The sequence below is a fragment of the Chanodichthys erythropterus genome, chromosome 20 (genome assembly GCF_024489055.1).
Source record: "Chanodichthys erythropterus isolate Z2021 chromosome 20, ASM2448905v1, whole genome shotgun sequence".
In the NCBI taxonomy this organism is placed as follows: domain Eukaryota; kingdom Metazoa; phylum Chordata; class Actinopteri; order Cypriniformes; family Xenocyprididae; genus Chanodichthys; species Chanodichthys erythropterus.
The window spans coordinates 8,556,716-8,580,557 of record NC_090240.1 but is presented as its reverse complement, the minus strand read 5'-3'; the positions used below and the strand labels follow the sequence as shown (position 1 = coordinate 8,580,557).

The following is a 23,842-nucleotide window of genomic DNA, read 5'->3' as shown; positions in this document are numbered from 1 at the left end:
AGAGACCGCGTTTTTTTTTTACAGTGTGTTCAGGGGACAGGCAGCTAGTGGATAGTGAGGAGATGTTTGTATGTGACAAAAGATGTTTTGGCCTAAAAACGCGTGACATCACTTAGAGCACCTTTAAGTCTTTCTGTAAAATATTTTCCCAAAAGTTTTAGTTAGAATAGTTTGTATGAGAGTGCAATAATATACTTAACAATGCTGTGAAATAGGACTAATGACATTTAATATAGCAGCCACCTTTTTTAAAGACATGTAAAAGCTTTTAAAAAAATCTCAAGTTCAAATAAGTTCAAATATAGCGGAACAAGAAATGATCCAAAGATGGAATCTTCTATAAACCATTTTAAAGATTGATCCTAATAAGTAATACATAGTCAGTAGTCACCTAACATACACTTTTACCCCAAGTGATTTATAGTACTCGTATTATAGGTACGAACTCCCTGGAATAAACTGAGGTTACGTGCTTTGTTCAAAGTCACAATTATGAGTTTATGGACAAACCATTGGATATTCAGCTTGTCAAAGCAGGACTCTTCTGATTACACAGCACTATATCCACAGTCATAGATCTTAGTGCTAATGAAAGAAATTATTTAGACTTTCATGATTTAGACTTTCATTTCCAAGAATTAGTGACAAATGGTCCCATCAACAGGCAATCGTGTGTGGAATTCTGCATTTCACACAGTTATCTTTTTATGACCGTGTGGGCAGAGATATTTTGTTTTACAGGTCACGGGCTTTCTTCCAGAAAGATTTTGTTTGCTCAATTTTCCATGCAAATCATTTTGGTGTCAATGGAAACATCTACAAGGTCAGCAAGTGTATCTTAGGGAACATTGTGCATTAAGTAGAAAGAGATGAGGACAGTTTATTACAATGTTCCATGCTGAAGGTACAAATCTATCTACAGTGTAATTGTAAGTGTACAGTGCACTTAAAAAACATCTTATTTTTCCAGGTATGATGACATAATTGTAATTGTACTTTAACCCTTTAAGCCTGAAGTGTACCGCCAGCAGTACACCAACCCCCATGAAAAAAATTCATAATCAAATTACTAAGCAACTACTGACAGGAATAACACAAATAGGTATCATTTTAAAGATTAGAAACACAGCTTTTTAATGCATCCAACCATTTCATTCAACTTTTATTGAGTGCTGAGTCATCCAGCTAAACCGGAATGTACTGCCCGCAGGCGCCACCTAGCTAGAAAATAAATAAATAAAAAAAACCTATTGCCTTGGTCAACACAAAATAGGTGTCATTTGAAAGCTTAGAGTCTGACCTTTACAATGAATGTAGCCAATCTGATTGACTCCTAAGTAGTGCTGAGTTATTTGCTGAAAAAAAAATTATAATTATTAAATACTTTTTTTGTACTATGAACTGCAATGTGTCAAAAACATCACACAGCTCAGACAGTCATGTGTCATATGTCATTTGAAAGGTCTCACGGAGTAGAATACAACAAGCATAATTGTTTTGGGCTTTGACTAACTTGTACGTGAAGCCTCGCAAGACCCATATGTAAAGTAATATACGGCTGCAGCATTTATGTCACGTTTTGTGTAAATTCGCACATCATTATTTACAGCAGATTCTCACAATTAAAATGAGTCCAAAATAACATAATCCAATAAGTTGATCACAAAATATTCCTCACAAAATCAAAAAACATAAAGGGGAAAAAAAACACAGGCGCACAGACGTTAACTAAAATCCGATGTAGCTTTCACATGGCATTTTTGATTATAACTTCATGAAACATGCATAGATCGTAGAAAATGGCATGTCATTACTTACAATGGATGCTCCCGATTGAAATGAGTCCAAAATCAACATAATCACGAGATATTCCTCATGGAGGAGCCCATTAGGGTACGTCAAGGGCTAAAAAAAAAGGCTACCTTGGTTCCAAATGCTGTAACTCTTGATTACTTGATGCTATCACCACAAAATCCAGATGCAGCTCACATGTAGTGGAACTTCACCAAAAAATATTTTTTCCTTCCTGAGTTATTGCATGTGAAATAAGAAAGATATGAAAAATTTAAATACATTTTTTTTTTCTTTCAGCAGTTTCGCAGCATGAGAATGTCCAAATGTAATATTTAATATAAGTTTTCTAACAAACAATACCTACCTTTTGACTCTCCTTGCTAAAGTTTTGGAGTTATGAGTCTTTTGTGTATGTCACTCAGAAAAAAACCTCTAAAAATGCCTTCAGGGCTTTTTGTCATTATCTACAGTGCACAGCATAAATGAGTACACCCCCTCTGAAACTTCTGAAAGTCAGCAATTACTCATTACTTACAAGACAAGTTAGGGTTCTTTAGAGATATAATGTTCCAGCAAGTCTGCTTTATCAATTACCAAAGAAGCATGTCAAAATTATTCAGGAAAATAAGATTTTCTTATCAAGGTGATAAAATGTTGTGTAGCAAAAATGAGTACACCCTCCTAAAAGTTACTAAATAAAACAAATGAGATTTACACAAGAAGGAGGAAACAATGGTGTTTGAGACTCACTGTATTTAAAAAATATATTTAGTTACCACTTGTAGTACACTATGGGTTCAAATGTGCTATTAGTACATTTTTTAAATACAGAAATAGTATATTAAAAGCACATTTAAGTTCATATTTCATGGTGTCTCAAATAGCACAGTTGAGTACACTTAGATGTTCTTAAGATGATCTTAAGAAGTACTAAAGAAGAATTTTTAGTATATTAAGTACAAAATTAGTGCGTGACAATAGAGCACTTTAAGTACATTATAGAAATGTACTTTTTTTTCACCTGGGTAGTGAAGTCTGATCGCACTCTGACAACTGAAGTGATGTCTCGTGCTTATACTTCAATGAGTGGTCAGCCTGTCAGTGCTCAGACCATACGCCGCACACTGCATCAAATTGGTCTGCATGGCTGTTGGCCCAGAAGGAAGCCTCTTAAAGATGATACAAAAGAACGCCAGCAAACAGTTTGCTGAAGACAAGCAGACTAAGGACATGGATTACTGGAACCATGTCCTGTGGTCTGATGAGACCAAGATAAACTTATGTGGTTCAGATGGTGTCAAGTGTGTGTGACGGCAACCAGATGAGGCGTACAAAGACAAGTATGTCTTAACTACAGTCAAGCATGGTGTAGGGAGTGTCATGGTCTGGGGCTGCATGAGTGCTGCCGGCACTGGGGAGCTACAATTCATTGAGGGAGCCATGAATGAGCAGAGCATGATCCCCTCACTTCAGAGACTGGGCCGCAGGGCAGTAATCCAACATGATAACGACCCCAAACACACCTCCAAGACGACCACTGCTTTGCTAAAGAAGCTGAGATTAAAGGTGATGGATTGGCCAGTCTCCAGACCTAAACCAGCGGTTTAGACATTAATGACTGTGTGTTGAGATATTTTGAGGGGACAACAAATTTACACTAATATACAAGCTGTACACTCACTACTTTACATTGTAGCAAGGTATCATTTCTTCAGTGTTGTCGCATGAAAAGATATAATAAAATATTTACAGCAATGTGAGGGGTGTACTCCCTTCTGTGAGATACTGTGTGTGTGTGTATATATATATATATATATATATATATATATATATATATATATATATATATATATATATATTCATAAAAGTAACAGCACACCTCTCTCAACAAGCTTCACGTTATTATTCATGTCCATATTGCAAATATGGGTTAAGATCAGTACTTGCCGGGTTAGTGGTTTGTTCAGATCACTAACCAATTATAATTAGTGTGTATATATTACAATGAAGAAAAATAAAATTCATATGTTTTTAGATTAAATTTATAAAAAGGAAATAGTTCAGCTAGTGGTGTTGTTTATATTTAGAGTGCATAGCTGCCTGTATACAGAAGAAATAACTGCTTGGATGGGTGAGGAGTTTCCCAAGCATTTATACATATAAAGTTGTTATAATAAAACGGCCCTGTTGACCTGTTGGAGTGAAATCATGATTTATTATTTTATCTACTCTCTTGAGTTTTAAGAGCTGAACAGTTAACCACACAAACTCAGTGACCCTGCTGATAAGCTAATTAAGTTTTTTTTTTTTTTTTACTGTGGATGCGAAAACAACAAACAGTGTTTATTACATTTAATTTTTAGCTCGTTGGAGTTGTAAAATATGTGTCTCATACTTTCATATGACATTTTTATCTCATATCATAAAGATAAATAAGCAATGCAGCAGCAGGGAGAGAGAGTGTGTGTGGATAAATAATAATAAACCCATTTTATGCAATGGGTCTTTATATGCAATTCCTTGCATGAGAAAATCAATACTATATATACAGTGTTTTTTTTTCAACTGCCATGTTTCAAACGTGTGTAGTTTAGTATTTTCATAGTAATCACAAAAATACAATACAATTTGATGTAATTTCTCTAATTTGACAGTATTCAGTTTCACTGAATTTCCAACAAATATTTCATACTTTCTCCCCAGTTTGAAGCTAAAATTAACCTATAAACACCTACAGTAATAAAATTGCACTAATAGAAGTGTATTAAAAATGTATAAATCCTGTGAAATTCTGTTTTCAGCATAAAATTTTAAATAATATTTTCATGGTGTTTATTGCAGTGACACTTTAAAGTTCTCTTTTTGTAAATATTTTTGCACACTGCATTTTACTTAACTATTGGGTGCCTGTTATTATAAACACATTTAGGCTGTTACTTTTTTTGTTTACATGCTTTATTCATTTATAAATATTTATGAGGTATTTACTGTAAAAATGTAGTCTTACTGTCGACAGATGTCTCTTCAAGGGATGTCATAATATCAGTTCAATTCAATCTAGTTCATGGAATTATTAAATGACAATTGCATTAATTATAATAATTCTATATACAGATAAAATACTTTACAATACTATAAATACTAAAAAAAATATATCTAGTATTATCTGGATCAGTATGAAAAAATAACTTTATGTCTCAGAAATGAATAAACAGTAAGTTATCATCATTATTATTTTTATAGTTACCATTCCTGGTGCGAACAGGCCTTAACAGAGGAAACTTTTGTGATATGAGAACTTCATATTCTGCTAGAACAGAACAGAACAGAACAGAATAGAAATTTTAAAAGTTTTATGGATGCAGAGAGAAAATGCAGCATACAATTTTGCAATTTTACAGGATTAGGACACTTTGTGTTTTATTTCGAGGTTATATCACTGTTTTGGCTGAAAGTTAGCCTGTATTTGCCTGCATTCGCGGTGAGTGAGGTGAGGTGAGGTGTAGTACCACCCGCTCCGGACTTTAGAGCAGTGACACAAGCAGGCTCTCCTGCTGCAGGTGTATAAAAGACACCTGTGTGCCTCCTCTACAGGTAGATCCTGGATTAACGTCGACCACACACTCACAGAACAGGTAGGAACATCGATCTAAAAACATTTTGCTTAGTGCTTTGTAAAGCATGTTTGGTATTAATTGACAATTTTAACAGATCAATATTTCTATGCTTTTGTATGTCTCTATATATAACAACAAAGATTTGATGCTCTTGAGCTGCTGTGCTTCTTTCTTTAGCGGTCTGGGTGTATCAGAGCAAGCTTGTGCTCACTGCAGATGAGTTATTAAACATGAGTATCAGGGAGTGAATAAACTATTGCTTAATTTTGTGGTGGAAATATTGACGTATGAATGGTCTGCTGACAGAGTGATCATTGCTCTATATTTATATAAGAAAACACAATGAATCTGTGTGCATTTGTGAGATATTAACACATGGGTAAAACACCACAACTCCGGCAGGTGAGCTGACATTCAGATTAAATCACTGTTGAATTGAGAAAGAAAGAAAGACTTTTACTTTTTTACTTTTAACTTTACATATTTAAGCTGTTTATTGACCTGGTTTCTGAATAGAAAATAATATTTTTACTTTTAATTTTCTAACTGTTTTAATCACTAAAAAGAAATACAAAAATACTTTTTTACTTTATGTTTAACATGTTTAGGTTACTTTAAGATGTTTATTGTTTTTAATCACTGCTTTATAAATTAGAAAGAAAGAAAGAAAGAAAGAAAGAAAGAAAGAAAGAAAGAAAGAAGAAAGAAAGAAAGAAAGAAAGAAAGAAAGAAAGAAAGAAAGAAAGAAAGACGTTTACTTTCTTTACTTTTAAGTTTGCATAGCCTACTTGTTTATCGATTGTAACCACTGCTTTCTGAATAGAAATTTTACTTTTAATTTTCTATAAACTGTTTTAATCACTAAAAAAGAAATTAAGAAATACTTATTTTTTACCTTTATGTTTAGCCTACATGTTTAGGCAACTTTAATATTTTTATTGTTTTTAATCACTGCTTTATAAATTAAAATTACTTTTTTACTTTTAACTGTTGAAAGAAAGAAAGAAAGAAAGAAAGAAAGAAAGAAAGAAAGAAAGAAAGAAAGAAAGAAAGAAAGAAAGAAAGAAAGAAAGAAAGAAATGATGTATGACTTAACAGCTTGCAAATTTTGTTTTGTTTTTGTTCTATTTTTGCGATGCCTACATTTTTGCCTTTTTCGGGGGGTACATGTGGCGCGAAAGTAAACATTAAACATTAAAAAAAGAAAATGTCTGGTGTGAAATGGCTACACACTAACATCTTAATTTGATGTTTTCTCTGTTTGTTGTAACTGAAGGCAATGGCCCCGACGCCTGAGACTCATCCCGCCACGCCGCCGCCGGAACTCGGTACGTGCCCTGTATAAATCCACGTCCACACAGTGGCGCACTTCCTTCCTCGTGTCTCTTTTCAGACGCATGTCTTTACTCACACAGGCGCTGACCACGCGGGCAAAGATGCGACCGAACTCGAACCGCCGTCTTACACCTCCGCCATTGCGGCAGCAGAAGAATCGGAGCCGGAGGAGGAGGACCCGTGGGATCTGCCCGAGCTCCGGGACACCGGGGTGAAGTGGTCAGGTAAGAGCAGCACGAATAAAGCGCAGGGCACGAGCAGCCGAACTCTGCGCGCGTCACACTCTTTGTCTGTGTTCTCCTGCAGATCTCGACACGAGGGGGAAAGTTCTGCGCGTTCTGAAGTCCATCGTGAAGTTCGTTCTTTTGGTCGGTTTGCTCTACCTGTTCGTCTGCTCTCTGGACATTCTGAGCTCCGCTTTCCAGCTGGTAGGAGGTAACGATAAACTTTATTTAACTTCCTTTTAACTTTTTTCCTTTTAAAAAAAAACGAGAGAGAGGGCGCAATTGAGCTAGTGTTTAAAGTGCATAGGCCTTTTGGCAAAGTGAGACTTTTGAAAAGTTTACTTTTTGCACTTCTAATTAGAATCCAAAGTGCCAAGTAAACTAATATTACGTGAAAAGGTTGTGATTTTTTTTTATTTATTTTTTTTATCAAAAACAAAAAATAAAGGACGCTGGAACACTAGGCCCTCTTCTGACCATTTAAATAAATTTATTTAAATGACTTGATAAGACTTGATCACTATTGCCCTGTCCCACACTGAAAAAAAGTAAGTCTGTAAAAAAATTAAAAGCTGCTGGAGGGCCACAGCTCTGCACAGTTTTGCTCCAAACCTGATCCAGCCTGATCCAGCTAATCAGGGTCTTCAGGATTACTAGAAACTTCCAAGCAGGTGTGAGTTGGAGCTAAACTTTGCAGGGCTGTGGCCCTCCATGAACTGAGTTCGAGAGCACTGGTTTAAACTATAGAACTATTCTATGTAAAACAACGGATTTAACATCAGAATGTAATTGCTAATGACAAAATGTATGTTTTAATGCAAGTTTCTCCCTTTAAGTACTTTCAGTTTGAGAATAATTTATGCACTTTTTTATTTATTTATTAAAAGAGCGGTTTCATGTCTATCCTTGTATTGTTCAACTGGTCAATGTTGATATGGGAGTTATAAAGTAATAAGTAATGCAATACTTATAAGAGAGAGTAATTTGTATAGTAATCAAATTCCTTTTTTAGAGTAACACACTCAACACTAATTGTTTTACTCTGTAGAAACTATATTGGTCAAACAAAATCTCTTGTAGGTGGAGGATGAACATGTACTTTAATCAAATGGCACTATCAAAGTGCATATCCGTTTATCATGGTTAATGTATAATAGAGACTTGTTATCTCTGAACAGAAATAGATGTGTTGTGGATTTGTCACTGTGTGCAGGGAAGGCAGCGGGAGATATCTTCCAGGACAATGCGGTCCTGTCTAACCCCGTGGCTGGACTGGTGATTGGAGTTCTGGTCACTGTTCTGGTTCAAAGCTCCAGCACCTCGTCCTCCATTGTGGTCAGCATGGTGTCATCTGGATGTGAGTGTGTGTGTGTGTGTGTGTCTGACTCCTGCTCATACAGATATCTCCTCCCTCATGATAAGCACATGTAACAACAGTAGCACAAAGTAAGAAGAAATCGATATCCACAATGTAAAGTGTGCAGATGTTACCTTAAGGCACATCCACCTGAAATGACCTTTGATAATAACTTTAATTTGTTCGTTGTAACACTATCATATTGATTCTGTCATATTAAATGTTAAATCTCAATTGCTAGTTGAGTCAGCATATATATATATATATATATATTATATTATATTATATTATATTATATATTATATATATATATATATATATATATATATATATATATATATATATATTATATATATATTATATATATATATATATATTATATATATATATTATATATATATATATTATATATATATATATTATATATATATATATATATATATATAATATATTATATATATAATATATTATATATATATATATTATATATTATATATATATATATTATATATTATATATATATATATTATATATTATATATATATATATATTATATATTATATATATATATATATTATATATTATATATATATATATATATATATAATATATGTGTGTGTGTATGTAGTGCACTACAGTTGGGGTCAGTAAGATATTTTAAGAAACTAATACCTTTTATTCAACAACGATGCATTTAAGTTGATCAAAAGTGACCGTAAAAGACATTTATAATGTTGCAAGGATTTCTATTTCAAATCAGTGCTGTTCTTTTGAACTCCATTTATTGAAACATCAGTTTCCACAAAAATCTGAAGCAGCACAACTGTTTTCAATATTGATCAGAATCAGAAATGTTTCTTGAGCATCATATCAGCATATTAGAATGAATTCTGAAGAATCATGTGACACTGAAGACTGTATAATGGTCACAGGAATTAAGTTACATTTTAAAATGAGTCTTAAATTTTAAGAGTCCTCTTTCAAAAACTTCTGAATAGTAGTGTAAATATTATTTTTCACTGTAAATTTCAGTGTTGGAGGTGAAGTCCGCAGTGCCAATCATCATGGGTGCCAATATCGGCACTTCTGTGACAAACACGATCGTGGCTGTGATGCAAGCAGGAGACCGCAACGAGTTTCGCAGGTAAACCCAAATGAGGAAATAGTTTTTTGTTTTACATTAAACAGTGCTCCCAACATAAAAGTTCATCATGTTTTGCAAATAAATTCTTTTTTTTCTGTAGTTGCTTTGCTCTAATTTCTTTTTTGCTGTTTGTAAATTTGTTTTAAAGGGTCATGAAATGAGAAACCAAAATTGCCTTGATCTTTTGACATATAAGAGGTCTTTGTACCATTAAATCATCCTGAAAGTTTCATAGTTTGCAACATCCTCCTCATTCTAAACAAAGCATTTATTTAATTAAGCTCCAAAAACAGCATGTTTTGATATTTTGGGATTTTTGACATCACTTGCTGATGAAGGAAATGGAGTTGTACGTCTGAGAAATGGGATTTGTCATTCATTCTGTGTGGCTCAGGGCATTTGCTGGTGCTACGGTCCATGACTTCTTTAACTGGCTGTCTGTTCTGGTGCTGTTGCCTCTGGAGGTGGCCTCAGGATTCCTCTACAGACTCACCAAACTTGTGATCGATTCCTTTAACATCGAGACCGGTGCAGACGCTCCAGAACTGTTAAAGGTCATCACTGAACCCCTCACCAAGAACATCATTGAGGTGAGGTCAACATCAGTGCTTATGAAATGGACCTGTTGATTTATCTAGTAGCAACTACGTATGTATCGGGCAGCTGGATTATTGCTCCTCATTTGCATAAACTCTTGTCACATCCAGTATTGTTATTGTCCCATAAATGAATGCGTAATGAGTTGTTAACAGCTGCAACTATTTTGTCAGTTACATAGTTCATATGGTGACTCCAAGTCATGTCGTACAGATTGTATTTATTATTTATGGCACATAAACTCCACCACGACGGATGTCATGGTTACAAGTGGGAAACTCTGGATTTTCTTTGAGCCCATAGTTTCAAAGTTGGGGCTGTGTCGGTGAGAACATGAACGCAATGGATACAGTGTCTGTATTGGCAGTAAATTTGTTAAAATGTATGAAATGACGGGTTTGTTTGTTTTTAATAAGCAAAGCTGCATGTCCAAAATATAATAGTATTGTACAGTTGTGATAGAATATAAAACAATGAAACTTACAGCACCTTCATTAATTGACCAAAATCTTAAAAGGGTCATAAATTGAGAAACTTTTCTTTGAGCTTTTGATATACAAGAGGTCATCGTACTATAAGAATATCCTGTACGTTTCAAAACCTGAAACTTCCTTGTTAGTCCAATAAAAGTTGACACCAGGCCCAGTGAACGACTCGTCCCGGAATGTGCCCATATTTGTCATAGATGGGTAAGACGCCGCCTCCACAGAAGAAATCAACGCCTACCTCACCATTACAACAACTGCCGTGTTAGTGAGATGAGGATGAGAGAAGAGCGATACTTGACTTAAATAACATTACCTTTCAACGGATCGTAATGCTAGGAATATGGTCATTTATTTTTCAACAATGTGAATGTCTCAGTAGGGGTTACGCGCAATCTAACTTCCGTATTCTGTAAAAGATCAGATTGCTTTCGGTTTAGGTCTTTTGTATGTGCTTCATGAAAAAATTGGCTGTTTTATTCAAGACCACTTAAAAGAGTGAGCAAACATGAGTATAACTGATGTCCCCCGCATATGCAACTTGATATTTAAAAGCTTTATTTTTTTCTTCTTCACACTAACTTTATTTAATAGAAGAAAACGCCTATAACGATGTGAGCTAGGTAGTTTCGCTGATTACTGTAAAAGTCCATAGATATGCCATCAGTTCATACTGCTGTTAACACTTTTCCTGACAATCGGATTCAATGAGACCAGTGTTTTGGTTTGGTCATGTGATGTTCACCATATACCCTGTTGAGCTTTATTTATTTGTATTCGGTACATTTCACTGTGGATTCTTTAAATTGTGTATATAATATATATATATATATATATATATATATATATATATATATATATATATATATATATATATATATATATATATATATATATATATATATATATATATATTTTTTTTTTTTTTTATAAAACATTTTAATTTAAAAGAACAAAATCAGGCCAAAATGAAGTTCGCTTTTTTTGCTTTTAGGAGTTTGAAATGGCTTGTCAAAGTAGACTTTATAGAAAAGTTTGCTCCAGCTGGTAACATATGTAAACATATCCACATCACTATGATCAAATGCTTTCTCAATTGCTGTTTTCTCACCGTTGTCATTTTATTTTTGAGAGGAAAGCGCAGAGCACATATTTACATATTCATGTAATGAATTTGTAAATACGCAAATTATGCGTATGTATATAAATTATACAGTATACCGCTGCTTGAATTTCAGCATTTCAAACGTCTTTTTACCCCCAAGTAAAGAGCGAAAAAGATGCACCTGACATCATAATTACAACTTCCCAGCATGTAAAGAGGACTTGAACACATCAATATTTCTGTTTCAAAACATTGGGTAGTTCAAAATCTACCTCCTCATTTTTGACCCCAAAAGAATATTTAGACCTTTAAGCCACGATTTGAATATTTATTGATTATCTAATACTATATGTTACCTCAAGTATTTTTATTGAGAACCAGTTTCCTTGTTCTTCCAGCTGGACACCTCTGTGATCCGTGACATAGCCACTGGAGACCCTGCAGCCCGGAACAAAAGTTTGATCAAGATCTGGTGTAAAACGCAAAAAATCACGGTGAGAGAACTGAAAATGGGTTGAGTGCAATACTCCCACTATTTCTTTAGTCACCAGATTAGGTTAAGACATGAGGAAATAGGATTTATCATACTGATGGGAATTCAAAAGATAAACAGTCTATATATACACATACAGATATGCAAGACTTTTATCTAAATTGCTGATAAATTGTTAGAAAATAACATGCAGTAGCACTGTTGCTCTTTTTCGAAACTTGGCATAGTATCTTCATACAGCTGCATTTAAAGGCAGTATGTTAATGGGAATTAAACCTCATAAGGTAGCAACTGCATCTGAAATTGAATATTTCCCTACTTGATAGTATGCGAAAAAACGTATATCAAAAGTACATGGCGGATGTAGTATGCCTGAATTTCAATTTTCATTCACACTACCTCATACTACTATGCTCTTAAAGGTCCTGTTTTTCGTGGTTTTTTGAAGCTTTGATTGTGTTTATAGTGTGCAATATAATGTGTTCATGTTTCGCGTGTAAAAAAAAACAGTATTTTTCACATAATTTACTTATCTGTATACCGCTGTTTCCACTGTCATAAAAACGGGCTGATGACTTCCTTGTTCTATGAAGTCCCTCCTTCAGAAATGCGTAACGAGTTCTGATTGTGCCAGCGGTTCCTGTGTTGTGATTCGACAGCAGCTTAGCGCGGAAAGGTCACGCCTCTACCATAACGTCTGCTGCACATAGTTTTACATGTGGATTATTGTGGTGTTGTGTCGAATGAACACAAAAGACAATAGTTCCCGAGAGACTGAACTCTTTAATCTCCACAAGCAGCGACAGTAAATGTACAACGTTAGCACTCACTCAGAAGAGTACCTCATACGGAAAACAGCCATATACATAAACATAGTCCCCTCTTGTGGCCATTATGTGCACTGCAGTCCAACATTAACTATTGCAGTAAGGATACCACAATTATAATTTTCGGGAACCGAGTTAAACATAAATTGTAAACATTGATCTCTAAGTACAGCGTCCCTGGGAAGGCCAAACAAAGGTGATTGGACTGCGGGATGAAAATAACAGCGTTTCGACGACATGGCGACAAACACACTCTACAAACGCAACTCTTGCTCTTCTCCGTGGGAGCACAACAAGACCATGCCCCCTTTTTTGTGTATTCCTGTGGGCGGAGGTTAGTTAAAAAACGTCATTAAAGAAGGAAGTAGAGGGATGTAGTCCAAACTGGCCGTTCGATGTAGGCGACTTCTGTTAAATAAAATATCTCGCTTGGCATTGAACTTTGAGCTTTAAAATTTTACAGATTTTATTTATACTCTAACAACAACATTACACACTAACTAAAGTTTGAAACATGGGATCACGAAGAACGGGACCTTTAATGTGCATAAATATACACACCACACACATATATTGTGTAAAAAAGACCATTAAAGTTTATTTGAACTATTTTCATCTTTTTGTATTGAATATAGGAATGCCAACTACCTGGCATATTTAGTACCAAATATTAGTTTATTTCCACACCATAATATGTTCTGTGTATATTTTATGTTAGATGGCCAGCCAGGACAAAAGCTTCATATTCATTCTTATGTGAGGTTTCAGTCTGAGGATGTACTCTTCATCCATTTCAGAACATTGTGAATGTCACAGTCCCTGGATTTGCAAACTGCACCCCTGATGCCCTCTGCTGGGAGGAGGGCGACAAGGTCTGGACTCAACAGAACCAAACGGAAACCATCAACTTAAAAAAATGTAAGTGTCTATGCTTTGTTTGATGTGGCTCTTGTAGCAACCAGCACAGGACCTTCCTGGATTAACAGAAGCCAAAGTCTAATATTGGTCCATTTCCCGTTCCCTTCCTTGCATAGTTCACTTATTTCAGCTCGAAGCCATCGACCGTGATTCTTTCTAACAGTCATGAATACAATGGCTTCTCTTAAATGCTGAGGGAGATCTTAGCTTCACCTTTCCCCCCCCTCATCTCATCCATCTACTCTACCTTTTCAATGGAGCTATTCTTCATGACAGCTGAGGCCAGCACACCTGAACAAAAGACTTTTGCTCTGGGTATAAGTTTGGGTGATTTAAATCAATGCTAGCAGTTAGATAACATGTTGAAATTCCAGCCTTGACTTGGTTGAGTGGACTCGAGTATTTAATCATTCCGGAGTCCTTCAACTGTGAAAGAGTATGCTTGGATCTTCAAGGAGCTCCATTCAGCCCTTCCTGGACTGATGGTTTACTGAAAATGTTTTACAAATTCTATCAGGGGTTTTCAAACTTTAATTCGAAGGACATTTTATACTTTATTATAAAGTTTAACTTTTTTTTATTTAATTTCTTTGGTCATTTTTAATACATTTTACAATAATTAATCTCTGAACCTTTTTAATGGACCCCCTTGCAGCCCCTTGGCTGATTTTGAAAATGATTCAGCTATCATATAAAGAAACCAACTACAGCCTTTTAGTGTTGTTTTGTAATTTTATGTGGCAATAAGTATAAGCATAAGGTGTACTTAAAATAGCCCTCCACATCTTTTAAGATCTGCAGTTTTATAATGGGCCAAGCCTTGAAGTTGTGTAGGCACCTGTTGTATCTGTCAAAAAAGTAAGGGCTTATTGAAATAATGGCACAGCAGTCTTCACAAAAGTGAATTTATTTACTGGGAAAAATGAGTAGAAACTGTGTATTAACTTAATGGTCTGAGTCTGGGCCATCCAAATGAATGCCAGCTTTTGTATGAATATACACTGACTGCAAAGATGTCACACAAACAAGGTGGCACACAGTTAGATACTAGGCACAATTATTGATAAACGCTCACTTCTAGGTGAATATAATACAAAACAAAAAGCTAGCATTGGACAGCATTGTTTGATTTGATGCAGTAATTTTTGGGGAAAGTGTTTTTAAGTGTAATGTTCACTTTAAATGTACTTCAAATCTTAAAAGTGTATTTTGGTTAATTTATTTCACTTTTTTAACTTTAGTTAGTGTCTACTGTTGCTGTTAGAGCTTAAACAATGTCTGCTCAAAGTCCAATGCACAGGGAGATGGTTTCTTTTAAAGAATTCTCTAAGGCAGGGGTATCCAATTTTGCTCTTGGAGGGCCACTGTCCTGCAGAATTTAGCTCCAACCCTAATTAAACACACCTGAACCAGCTAATCAAGGTTTTACTATAGGCTGGAAACTTATAGGCAGTTGTGTTGAGGCAAGTTGGAGCTTAACTCTGCAGGACAGTGACCCTCCAGAACGGAGTTTGGACACCACTGCTCTTAGGACTACAACAAATGGCTGGTAGGGACTACAACGAGCTTCTTCCCGGGTTGGTGACATCACAAACCCTAAAATTGACATAAGCCCCGCCCCCAAGAACACTCAACAAACGGGGCGAGGCCATGTTAGGCTGCTTTAGAGAAGGTGAAGAGGAGTTGTAGTAGTTTTGTTGCCATGCTGTCATTTTACGCCAGACTGCTTCACAAACGGGTCAATTCAACGCTGGATTTGCACAAAAGATTAACATGACGGCACATGCTAGTCGATTAGTTGAATCCGCTCCACAGCAACTACATACATTTATCCATTAACCATTCAGAAATGTCCAGTTTCATTCTAAAAGCTGTAACTTCTTCCTGAGTCTCTCCATCAGTGTCGACTCTGGTTTGAACGATGTAAGGCTGTTATCTTTTGCTGTGCTTTTAAAGTGCAATTATTTTGCATTGACTAAACACTAAAGCACATGTAAAGCATGCGATTTATAATTTTAACTCGTGCTATTTGATAATACATTTTAATATATTTTAAATGTACTGAATTGCAAGTACATGTCATAAGTTTCAGTAGAAATCTGTATAAATCAATCCACACAGAAGTTGCGTAGAAAATAGCTAGTCAGACTGGAATTGGCACATTTCTCTGGCTCTTGCCATTTTAGTTTACAATATTAGAATGTCTGTATGTTCCTGCTGACAAAACTCAACATAGGGTGGTTTGCTGGCTTTCTTTCAATAAGTGCCCCCAAACTAGGGCTGGGTGATCATTTTTTTCCCATATTGATCGATAACGATGTATTTCGATATATAAACTGTTAATGCTGTTAACTGTTTATCCCAACTATGAATGAAGCCACAAAAAAATTGAGGGTTCATTCATTACATTTTAAAGTATAGTTTATTAACGCAAACGGATTACACATTTGGCCTTAAATTAAGTACGGATGGGCATTTTTCCAAAATATTGTATTTGAATATTTGGGCTCGTAAACAACGAATATTCAAATATTTTTTTATTTAAATGACGTTAAACAAGGATGTTTTTTTTGTTTTGTTTTTTTTCATCAAGACTAACCATTTCTGAACAAGCTTACAATTAGGCAATATACACAACAATCGTACGTTATATCTTAAGCTTTTCTTTTAGTTAAAAGCATTAAACATTATGTGCAAACAAAAAATATAAAGAACAAAAGCATTTAAGCTCAAGCAGCGCGAACGGGAAAAACGCTAATAAAGCAGACAGCACCAGTTATCGTACAAAACGTAACGTACATAATACACTCGAGTCAGTATTTGGTTATCGTTTTCATTTTGTTTCACATGTTCATGTTGAGAAACAATACTATCCACATGCTCGGGTGAGAAAACGAGCCGCGCTGACAGACGTTGAAGAGACCCTAAGATAATACATAACGGTATGCTAAGCTTAGTTTCTAACAGTAGTACTTTGTGTTTTCTGTTCATAAATATGTCTCCCTCGATGAAATTTAAAGGAAGCATATGTCTCAATTATTTTGCTATCAGATAAGTTATCTTCTCTGCACACTTGGTACTGCACTTACCTGTCGTGAATGCAGTGATGGCTGTCTTTCCTCATTCGATGGGTGTTTTGATTTCATGTGCTTTCTCAATATGGTGGTGATATTATGATGACTCGATTTTATTAATTCATCTGATCAAAAGTAATTCCATTTTATGAGATCATTTTCATCCAAGTAATTCCAAACTGCGCAAGGCCGATGACAACATTATGTGACGATCAAATGAAATAAACTTGTTAAACGCTCCACAGAGCCACCCGGTGCATTTAGTTCTAACTGCGAGTTTTAGTGCTTAGGATTTATCATGGATTCACTGCATTTACGGCCAGCAAAGCAACATAGTAAAATTCGAATAGTATTTTTATTTTTCGAATATTAATTACAGGTCGACTATTTGTGCACACTCCTAAAATTAAGACAACTTACTAACTTGGCGTGTAACTTTTAATTATAAACAAGCCCGAAATACACCGGGATTCTTATTTTGAAATGTCTACACAATTGTGGGCTGATCCTTTAGATTCTTACAACTGTCTAAAACATTTTATATAAAGGCCAAAAGGTAGACATTGTAATAATTCATCAACTTGAGTTCATTAGCAATGGCTTGGCATAAATCTGCGCTTTTCATTGATTGAGAATCACTTTGAAACAGCCTGAAGAGCTGTTGCGCGATCCTGTAGAATGTGCAGCAGCGTCGCCTTGTGACTTTGCAACAAGCAGCGCTCTGTGAAATATCCACCGCATCTCTGCAGCGCACGTGGGAATGTCAGCGGGAGTAAACTGTTCTGACGTGCACAACGTGCAGGTATGAAACATGAAGGGCGAGGGGAGATTTTCCACTAGTTAATCGATCGCGGATAGTTTCATTATCTTGGGCGGATACAAAAGTATGAGAGGATAAAAATAATAAAAGCATAAATGTGTCTCCAAATATACTTGGGCGGCCGTTAATATACCTGGGCGGCCTGCCCAAGTTAAGTCTATGTGTGGGAAGCACTGTGATGGAATAGGTTGGTTGTGTTGCCAGTCTTGTTTTTCACCGTCCGACAACATATTTTACAGATCGTTTTAATCTGCGCCTGGTCGAAAAACCAAACCACTTCTATATAACTGAATTCATGCTACTTTTTTTTTTTTTTTTTCTCAACAATTTCATAATTTTTGGATAACTTGGTCAGTTTCATTTTCATCACTGCTTACACTCATTTTTGTCGTCCTTGTGTCGAGTTTGCTTTGCAAAATGCAGTAGGAAATTGACTTTGTTCTTTGACGTGAACATTAAAAGTTGCGCGCTGATTGGCTGTTGTCGCATATTTCTGCTGTATGATTGGCTCTTGTATTAATCCATATCGAGTAAAAATGCCTAGAGCTAATCATCGTTATCAACATATATTTTATCACTATTTGATATATCGTTTATCGGCGCAGCCCTACCCCAAACCCTCTAAAACCATCAAACTGCATCTGACTGAACAGTGAATCCAACTTGATGGCCAACTAAAACAAGCAAACCACCAGCAGGGAAATTTCCCAAGCTGTTTCATGAACGTCGCTTTATATTTCTGTGGTCTCTGACATAGAATCATCCTCATCTCTCTCTTCAGGTACTCACATGTTTGTGTTTGCTGATCTACCCGACTTGGCTGTGGGGTTGATTTTGTTGGCTCTGTCATTGCTGGCTCTCTGCACCTGCCTCATTCTGATCGTCAAGCTGCTGAACTCCATGTTGAAGGGTCAGGTGGCGGTCGTCATTAAAAAAGTGCTCAACACAGGTGAGTCAACATCAGAAATGATCACCTGCTGATAAGCTCTGCTACTAATTGCTAATATTAACCAGTGATGCATGCTCTGTGAGGTGTATGACAACAATGTCTTCAACTCTGAAAACCTCCCGTGTAAAAATTCAGTGTTGACGCACAAAGACACATGTGGTAAATATTTGACCCTCCAGTGATCTTCCCAGAGTTCCATCTCATCACATTCCTGTAGGTGTAGCGCTTACTGCATGTATGGATCCTGTCATATGATAGTCAGCACAGGTGATTCAGTCCTGCTGTCTGATGAGCTGAACAGGAACATTATATGAGCCTGAGTGTGTCTGAGTGCAACAGGTGTGTATATGCATGTGCTATTGCTATCAGACAGCACTCAGGTACATCCTATATTTCTGCTACATGGGGTAAAGAGTAAGAATAGCATGCTATTCTGAATTCTGCCACTGTCATTACATTATTCTTGCTCATTAATAAACTCCAATAAAATTAATAAAATGACTCCATTTGGCCCCCTAAGATGAAGACATTTATAATGCCTGATTGGAAAAACAAAAACACTATGAAGGTTTTCGGTTTAAAGGCCCTTTCACACCAGCGACTATAAAGTTTTAATAATTGTTCTAATTCTATGAGAATAGCGAAGTCCGTCCCAGAGGGTTGCATTGGGATTGAGATCCCACAGGACCCGGCGCAAATCTTGTGGGATCAGGTGGTTTAACCTTTGCTGCGGGTGGGAGTGGCCAGTCCAAAAATTAACCTAGTAGGGTAAATAAATTGTGTAAAGTATGGTAGATTATACAGTTAATGCTAATCTAACAGGCTAATTGCCAACTACAAGTTAACTAAAATTACAAGGGAAGAAATTTGATTTATTAAGTCTTATGATTAAACATTTTATAAAATTATTAAATGTAGTTCTGACAGTCCATGGTAACACTTTGTGGTCCAAAGTAGGATTTGTAACAAACTCACCAACTTCAGCCTTTTTAGTTTCAAGTTTATTAGTAGAAACCCTTTTATTTATTTTTTACATATACTAAACGCATTGTTCATGACCTTTCTAACACGGCTTTATCTGTTGCCAGATTTCCCTTTCCCCTTTGCCTGGGTCACGGGATACCTTGCCATCCTTGTTGGAGCTGGAATGACCTTCATTGTTCAGAGCAGCTCTGTCTTCACCTCAGCCATCACTCCACTAGTCGGTCAGTAGAGAAAACCTTTAACTGCCATACATGTACATCTGCAGGTCCTGATGCTGGTGTTAGTCCTATTGATTTAGGCTGGTGGTCAGAAATGTGCAGCTTGAACCACAATTACAGTTGACCCAAGAAAACAAGCCTACTTAGACAATTTACCTAGAATTTCAGGGCATTGCATGTATACTCCTTGATAAAGTCATTTTGGGGGTTTGGAGTCAGTAATGATTTGATTGATTGATTTTTTTTTTTTTTCTATTCACTGGAATAAATTACATTTTACAATGTATTCATAGAAAACACTTTTTATAATGTAGTAATATTCCACAATATTAATGATTTTTACTGTGTGTGTGTGAACAAAATTATAAATGCAACACTTTTGTGTTTGACTACATTTTTCATGAGCTGAACTCAAAGATCTGATGGTGCGTTCACATGAGATGCAAAGTCAATGCAAAGACGCGAATAGACATCCTGCGGCACGAATTTAGTTGAAAAATCAGAACTTTGGGGAATTTTCACGCCGCGTTACCCAATTAGGAGCTTGCTCAAGTAGTGACGTAATTACGGCGTAGCGAGCAGAGGCAGAAATCCGAAACAACAACGGAGAACCAAATTATCATCGCTGTACGATACATCTTTGTACTTTTATAGAAACAGGAATAAAAAGAATATTGCTTGGAAGAAAGTGAGTGAGGACAATCTGGTTAGTTGTAAAAAAAAAAACGCTCTTTACTCAATTAGATAAGATAGATAGGATAGATAGATATATAGAAATATTAAAAAAATATTGACTACAAGCTAGCTAAAGCCGACAAACTGAGCTTATTCGCTTTTATTTTACAACTACTTTCCCGTTGATGTGTTTATTCAGAGGAAGTGTGCAGAAACAAGACTGGAGCCACCTGGCGGAAGCCCCTCTCATGACGTGAATGCGCGTCTGTTGTGAAGCGAATTTCACGTGCGAATGAAGCGATTAAACTCAAAATGTTAAAGCGTCCAACTACGCCATCAATATCCAATCAAAATGCCATCATAAAATGCACCTGTGTTCGTTGTCCATAACATACACCTTCCCATACCATAACCCCAACCCCACCGCCACCATGGGCCACTTGATCCACTCGATCCACGACATTGATTAAATTCTTGGGCAACAGCTCTGGTGGACATTCCTGCAGTCAGCATGCCAATTGCACGCTCCCTCAAAACTTGCGACATCTGTGGCATTGTGCTGTGTGATAAAACTGCTCATTTTAGACTGGCCTTTTATTGTGGCCAGCCTAAGGCACACCTGTGCAATAATCATGCTCGCTAATCAGCATCTTGATATGCCACACCTGTGAGGTGGATGGATTATCTCGGCAAAGGAAAAGTGCTCACTAACACAGATTTAGTAAACAATATTTGAGAGAAATGGGCATTTTGCGGACATAGAAAATGTCTTAGATCTTTGAGTTCAGCTCATGTTAGCTTAGCTACATGCTAAGTGGGTAAATGTGATTTCCTTAAGCCTCTGCGCCATTTTTTTCCTATTCAGGTATTGGTGTCATTAGCATCGAGAGGGCTTATCCACTCACGCTGGGCTCCAACATTGGCACAACAACCACTGCTATTCTAGCTGCTTTAGCCAGTCCAGGAGAGACACTGGCTAACTCACTACAGGTTTGTTACTGGCTTGCTGGGAAACTGAGGGGTGTAACGGTGCACAACATGACGTTATGTACCTCGGTTTTGAATTCATGGTTTGGTGTGTTTTTGGGAAAAAAACAAAGCGCATGTTTTTATTTATTTATTATTTGCATTACTCAGAAGACAATTAAATGACTATAATTTTTATTTTATTTTTTCCAGATTTCTCTCTGTCACTTCTTTTTCAACATCTGTGGTATCTTACTGTGGTATCCCATCCCCTTCACACGAATCCCTATCCGATTGGCCAAAGCTCTGGGCAACCGCACGGCCAAGTACCGCTGGTTCGCGGCGCTGTATCTCTTCCTGTGCTTTCTGCTCTTCCCACTGTCAGTCCTAGGCCTCTCCATCGCGGGGTGGCAGGTCTTGGTGGGGGTTGGAGTGCCCCTGTTGGTCTTTGCGATCATTGTGGTCATAGTGAACATCATGCAGAAACGCTGCCCACGTTTCCTGCCCTCATTCCTCCGCAGCTGGGACTTCCTGCCCAAACCGCTGCACTCTTTCAAACCCTGGGACAGAGTGGTTACAGCCAGCATGACCTTCTGCAGGACTCGCTGCTGCTGCTGCTGCAAGTGTTGCAAAGAAAAAGAGGATAAAGAGACGGATGACATGACAACCAAGGATAGAAGTTTAGAGATGTATGACAATCCAGCGCTCACTATAGAGGACGAGGTCAAAATAACAGCAACACATTTATAATGCTTAACGGACCCTTTTTATGTAAATCATTGTTTATAATGTAACCTGTTCTGATCATTACAGGGTGAAGCAACATGAGTCATACAAGATTTCTGAGCTAGTAATAAAGCACTGGATGCAATATAAGTGAAAGCTGCTAGTAATTTTTAGCTATAATGATCCATTCACCTCATGTTAAAATGTAGTTGACTCTACTTAATTCTACTTGAAGCTTTAAATGTTTATTTATGTCTGTTTAGTCTGAAATGGTTTTGTTTTTATGCCAGTGCTCAGAATAGCAAATTAGAACCAAGTGCAACTTTGTTGATGACGGCAAAATATTTAATCAATACTTTATTAAACTATATGCTTTTGCAAAATGTGTAAAGAACTTGTGAAGCTAATGTCCCTGAAAAATATCAGCACAAGAAAGAATATTGCACTTGCCAAGCAGTTAGCGAGGGCTTTCAGAACAATGCATCAGGTACACTGACTGTAATGAAATGACACCATGGTGCAGAAGTTGCTACCTAACTATCTTTAACTGTTGATGCCGCTGCTATTGTGGTTGTTTGTACATGATGTACCAGATCTTTCAATAAATTCTGTATAGAGAATTTGTATACATTTTTAGTATTTTGTCTAAAAATGTTAAAATGGAGGTAAGCATGCCCATGGGGGGAAAAAAATGCAGACTCTTGACAGTAATTTTGCACATTATGTGGAACTTTGTAAAGATGCATTTGTTTTTAGATATTTATAAACATCAAATTTGAGTTTTTTTTAATGTCTAATTTGTTACTTTTGCATTTTGTAAATTTCATGAAGATTTTTAGACTTTGAATATTTCTTTACTCAGATGTAAGATTGTCTTTAAATAAATATTAAAAACGAGAACACGATCTGATTTTTTTTTTTTTTTTTTTTTAACGTGTTTGAAATATGAATTGTGCAATTTTAAACCTGATGTTTCCTTCAAGACTATCAAGCTATAAAGAGATAAGGAGTTACAAATTAACAAGTTTAATCTAAGATGCTCCAGTTTCAGTTTGTTTTGTTTGAGTTCTCGCAACTACTTATCAGAATGTGTGGGTGGGTTCTGAAAGCATGTTATCATAAGTAGTGTAAATAATGACACTAGCCAGAAACACTATGTACTGTGCACTAAGTTCAGACTACGTCATAGATGAAACTCAGAAGGTGCAGATAAAAGCACAATTCTGCTTATGAATACTTTGTGTCTATACAGTTGCAAGAAAAAGTATGTGAACCACTTACAGAATCTGTGAAAATGTTAATTTTAACAAAATAAGGGAGATGATACAAAATGCATGTTGTTTTTTTATTTAGCACTGTCCTGAGTAAGATATTTTACATAAAAAATGTTTACGTATAATCCATAAGACAAAAACAAAAAAAAAAACATTCAAAAGTTTATGAACCCTTGATTCTCAATACTGTGTGTGGTTACCTTGATGATCCAGGACTGTTTTGTGTTTTGTGATGGTTCTTCATGAGTCTCTTGTTTATC

At 36.2% G+C, this 23,842-nt stretch overlaps 1 protein-coding gene across 2 annotated transcripts; it reads left to right on the top strand.

Annotated features, from left to right (window-relative positions):
- Positions 1 to 5,330: 5,330 nt before the first annotated feature.
- Positions 5,331 to 23,237, top strand: slc34a2b (solute carrier family 34 member 2b). 2 transcript variants are annotated; one of them, XM_067370385.1, is made up of 13 exons: positions 5,331 to 5,429; positions 6,688 to 6,739; positions 6,827 to 6,970; positions 7,053 to 7,181; positions 8,184 to 8,327; positions 9,360 to 9,471; positions 9,866 to 10,061; positions 12,057 to 12,152; positions 13,776 to 13,896; positions 18,572 to 18,739; positions 19,828 to 19,944; positions 21,482 to 21,606; positions 21,796 to 23,237. In XM_067370385.1, exons 2-13 carry the CDS (start codon positions 6,691 to 6,693, stop codon positions 22,330 to 22,332), a joined length of 1,938 nt encoding a protein of 645 aa, XP_067226486.1. In that variant the 5' UTR covers positions 5,331 to 5,429; positions 6,688 to 6,690; the 3' UTR covers positions 22,333 to 23,237. The 2 variants fall into 2 exon arrangements, with proteins under 2 accessions (XP_067226486.1, XP_067226485.1); XM_067370384.1 differs by lacking the exon at positions 5,331 to 5,429 and adding an exon at positions 5,481 to 5,813.
- Positions 23,238 to 23,842: the final 605 nt, after the last annotated feature.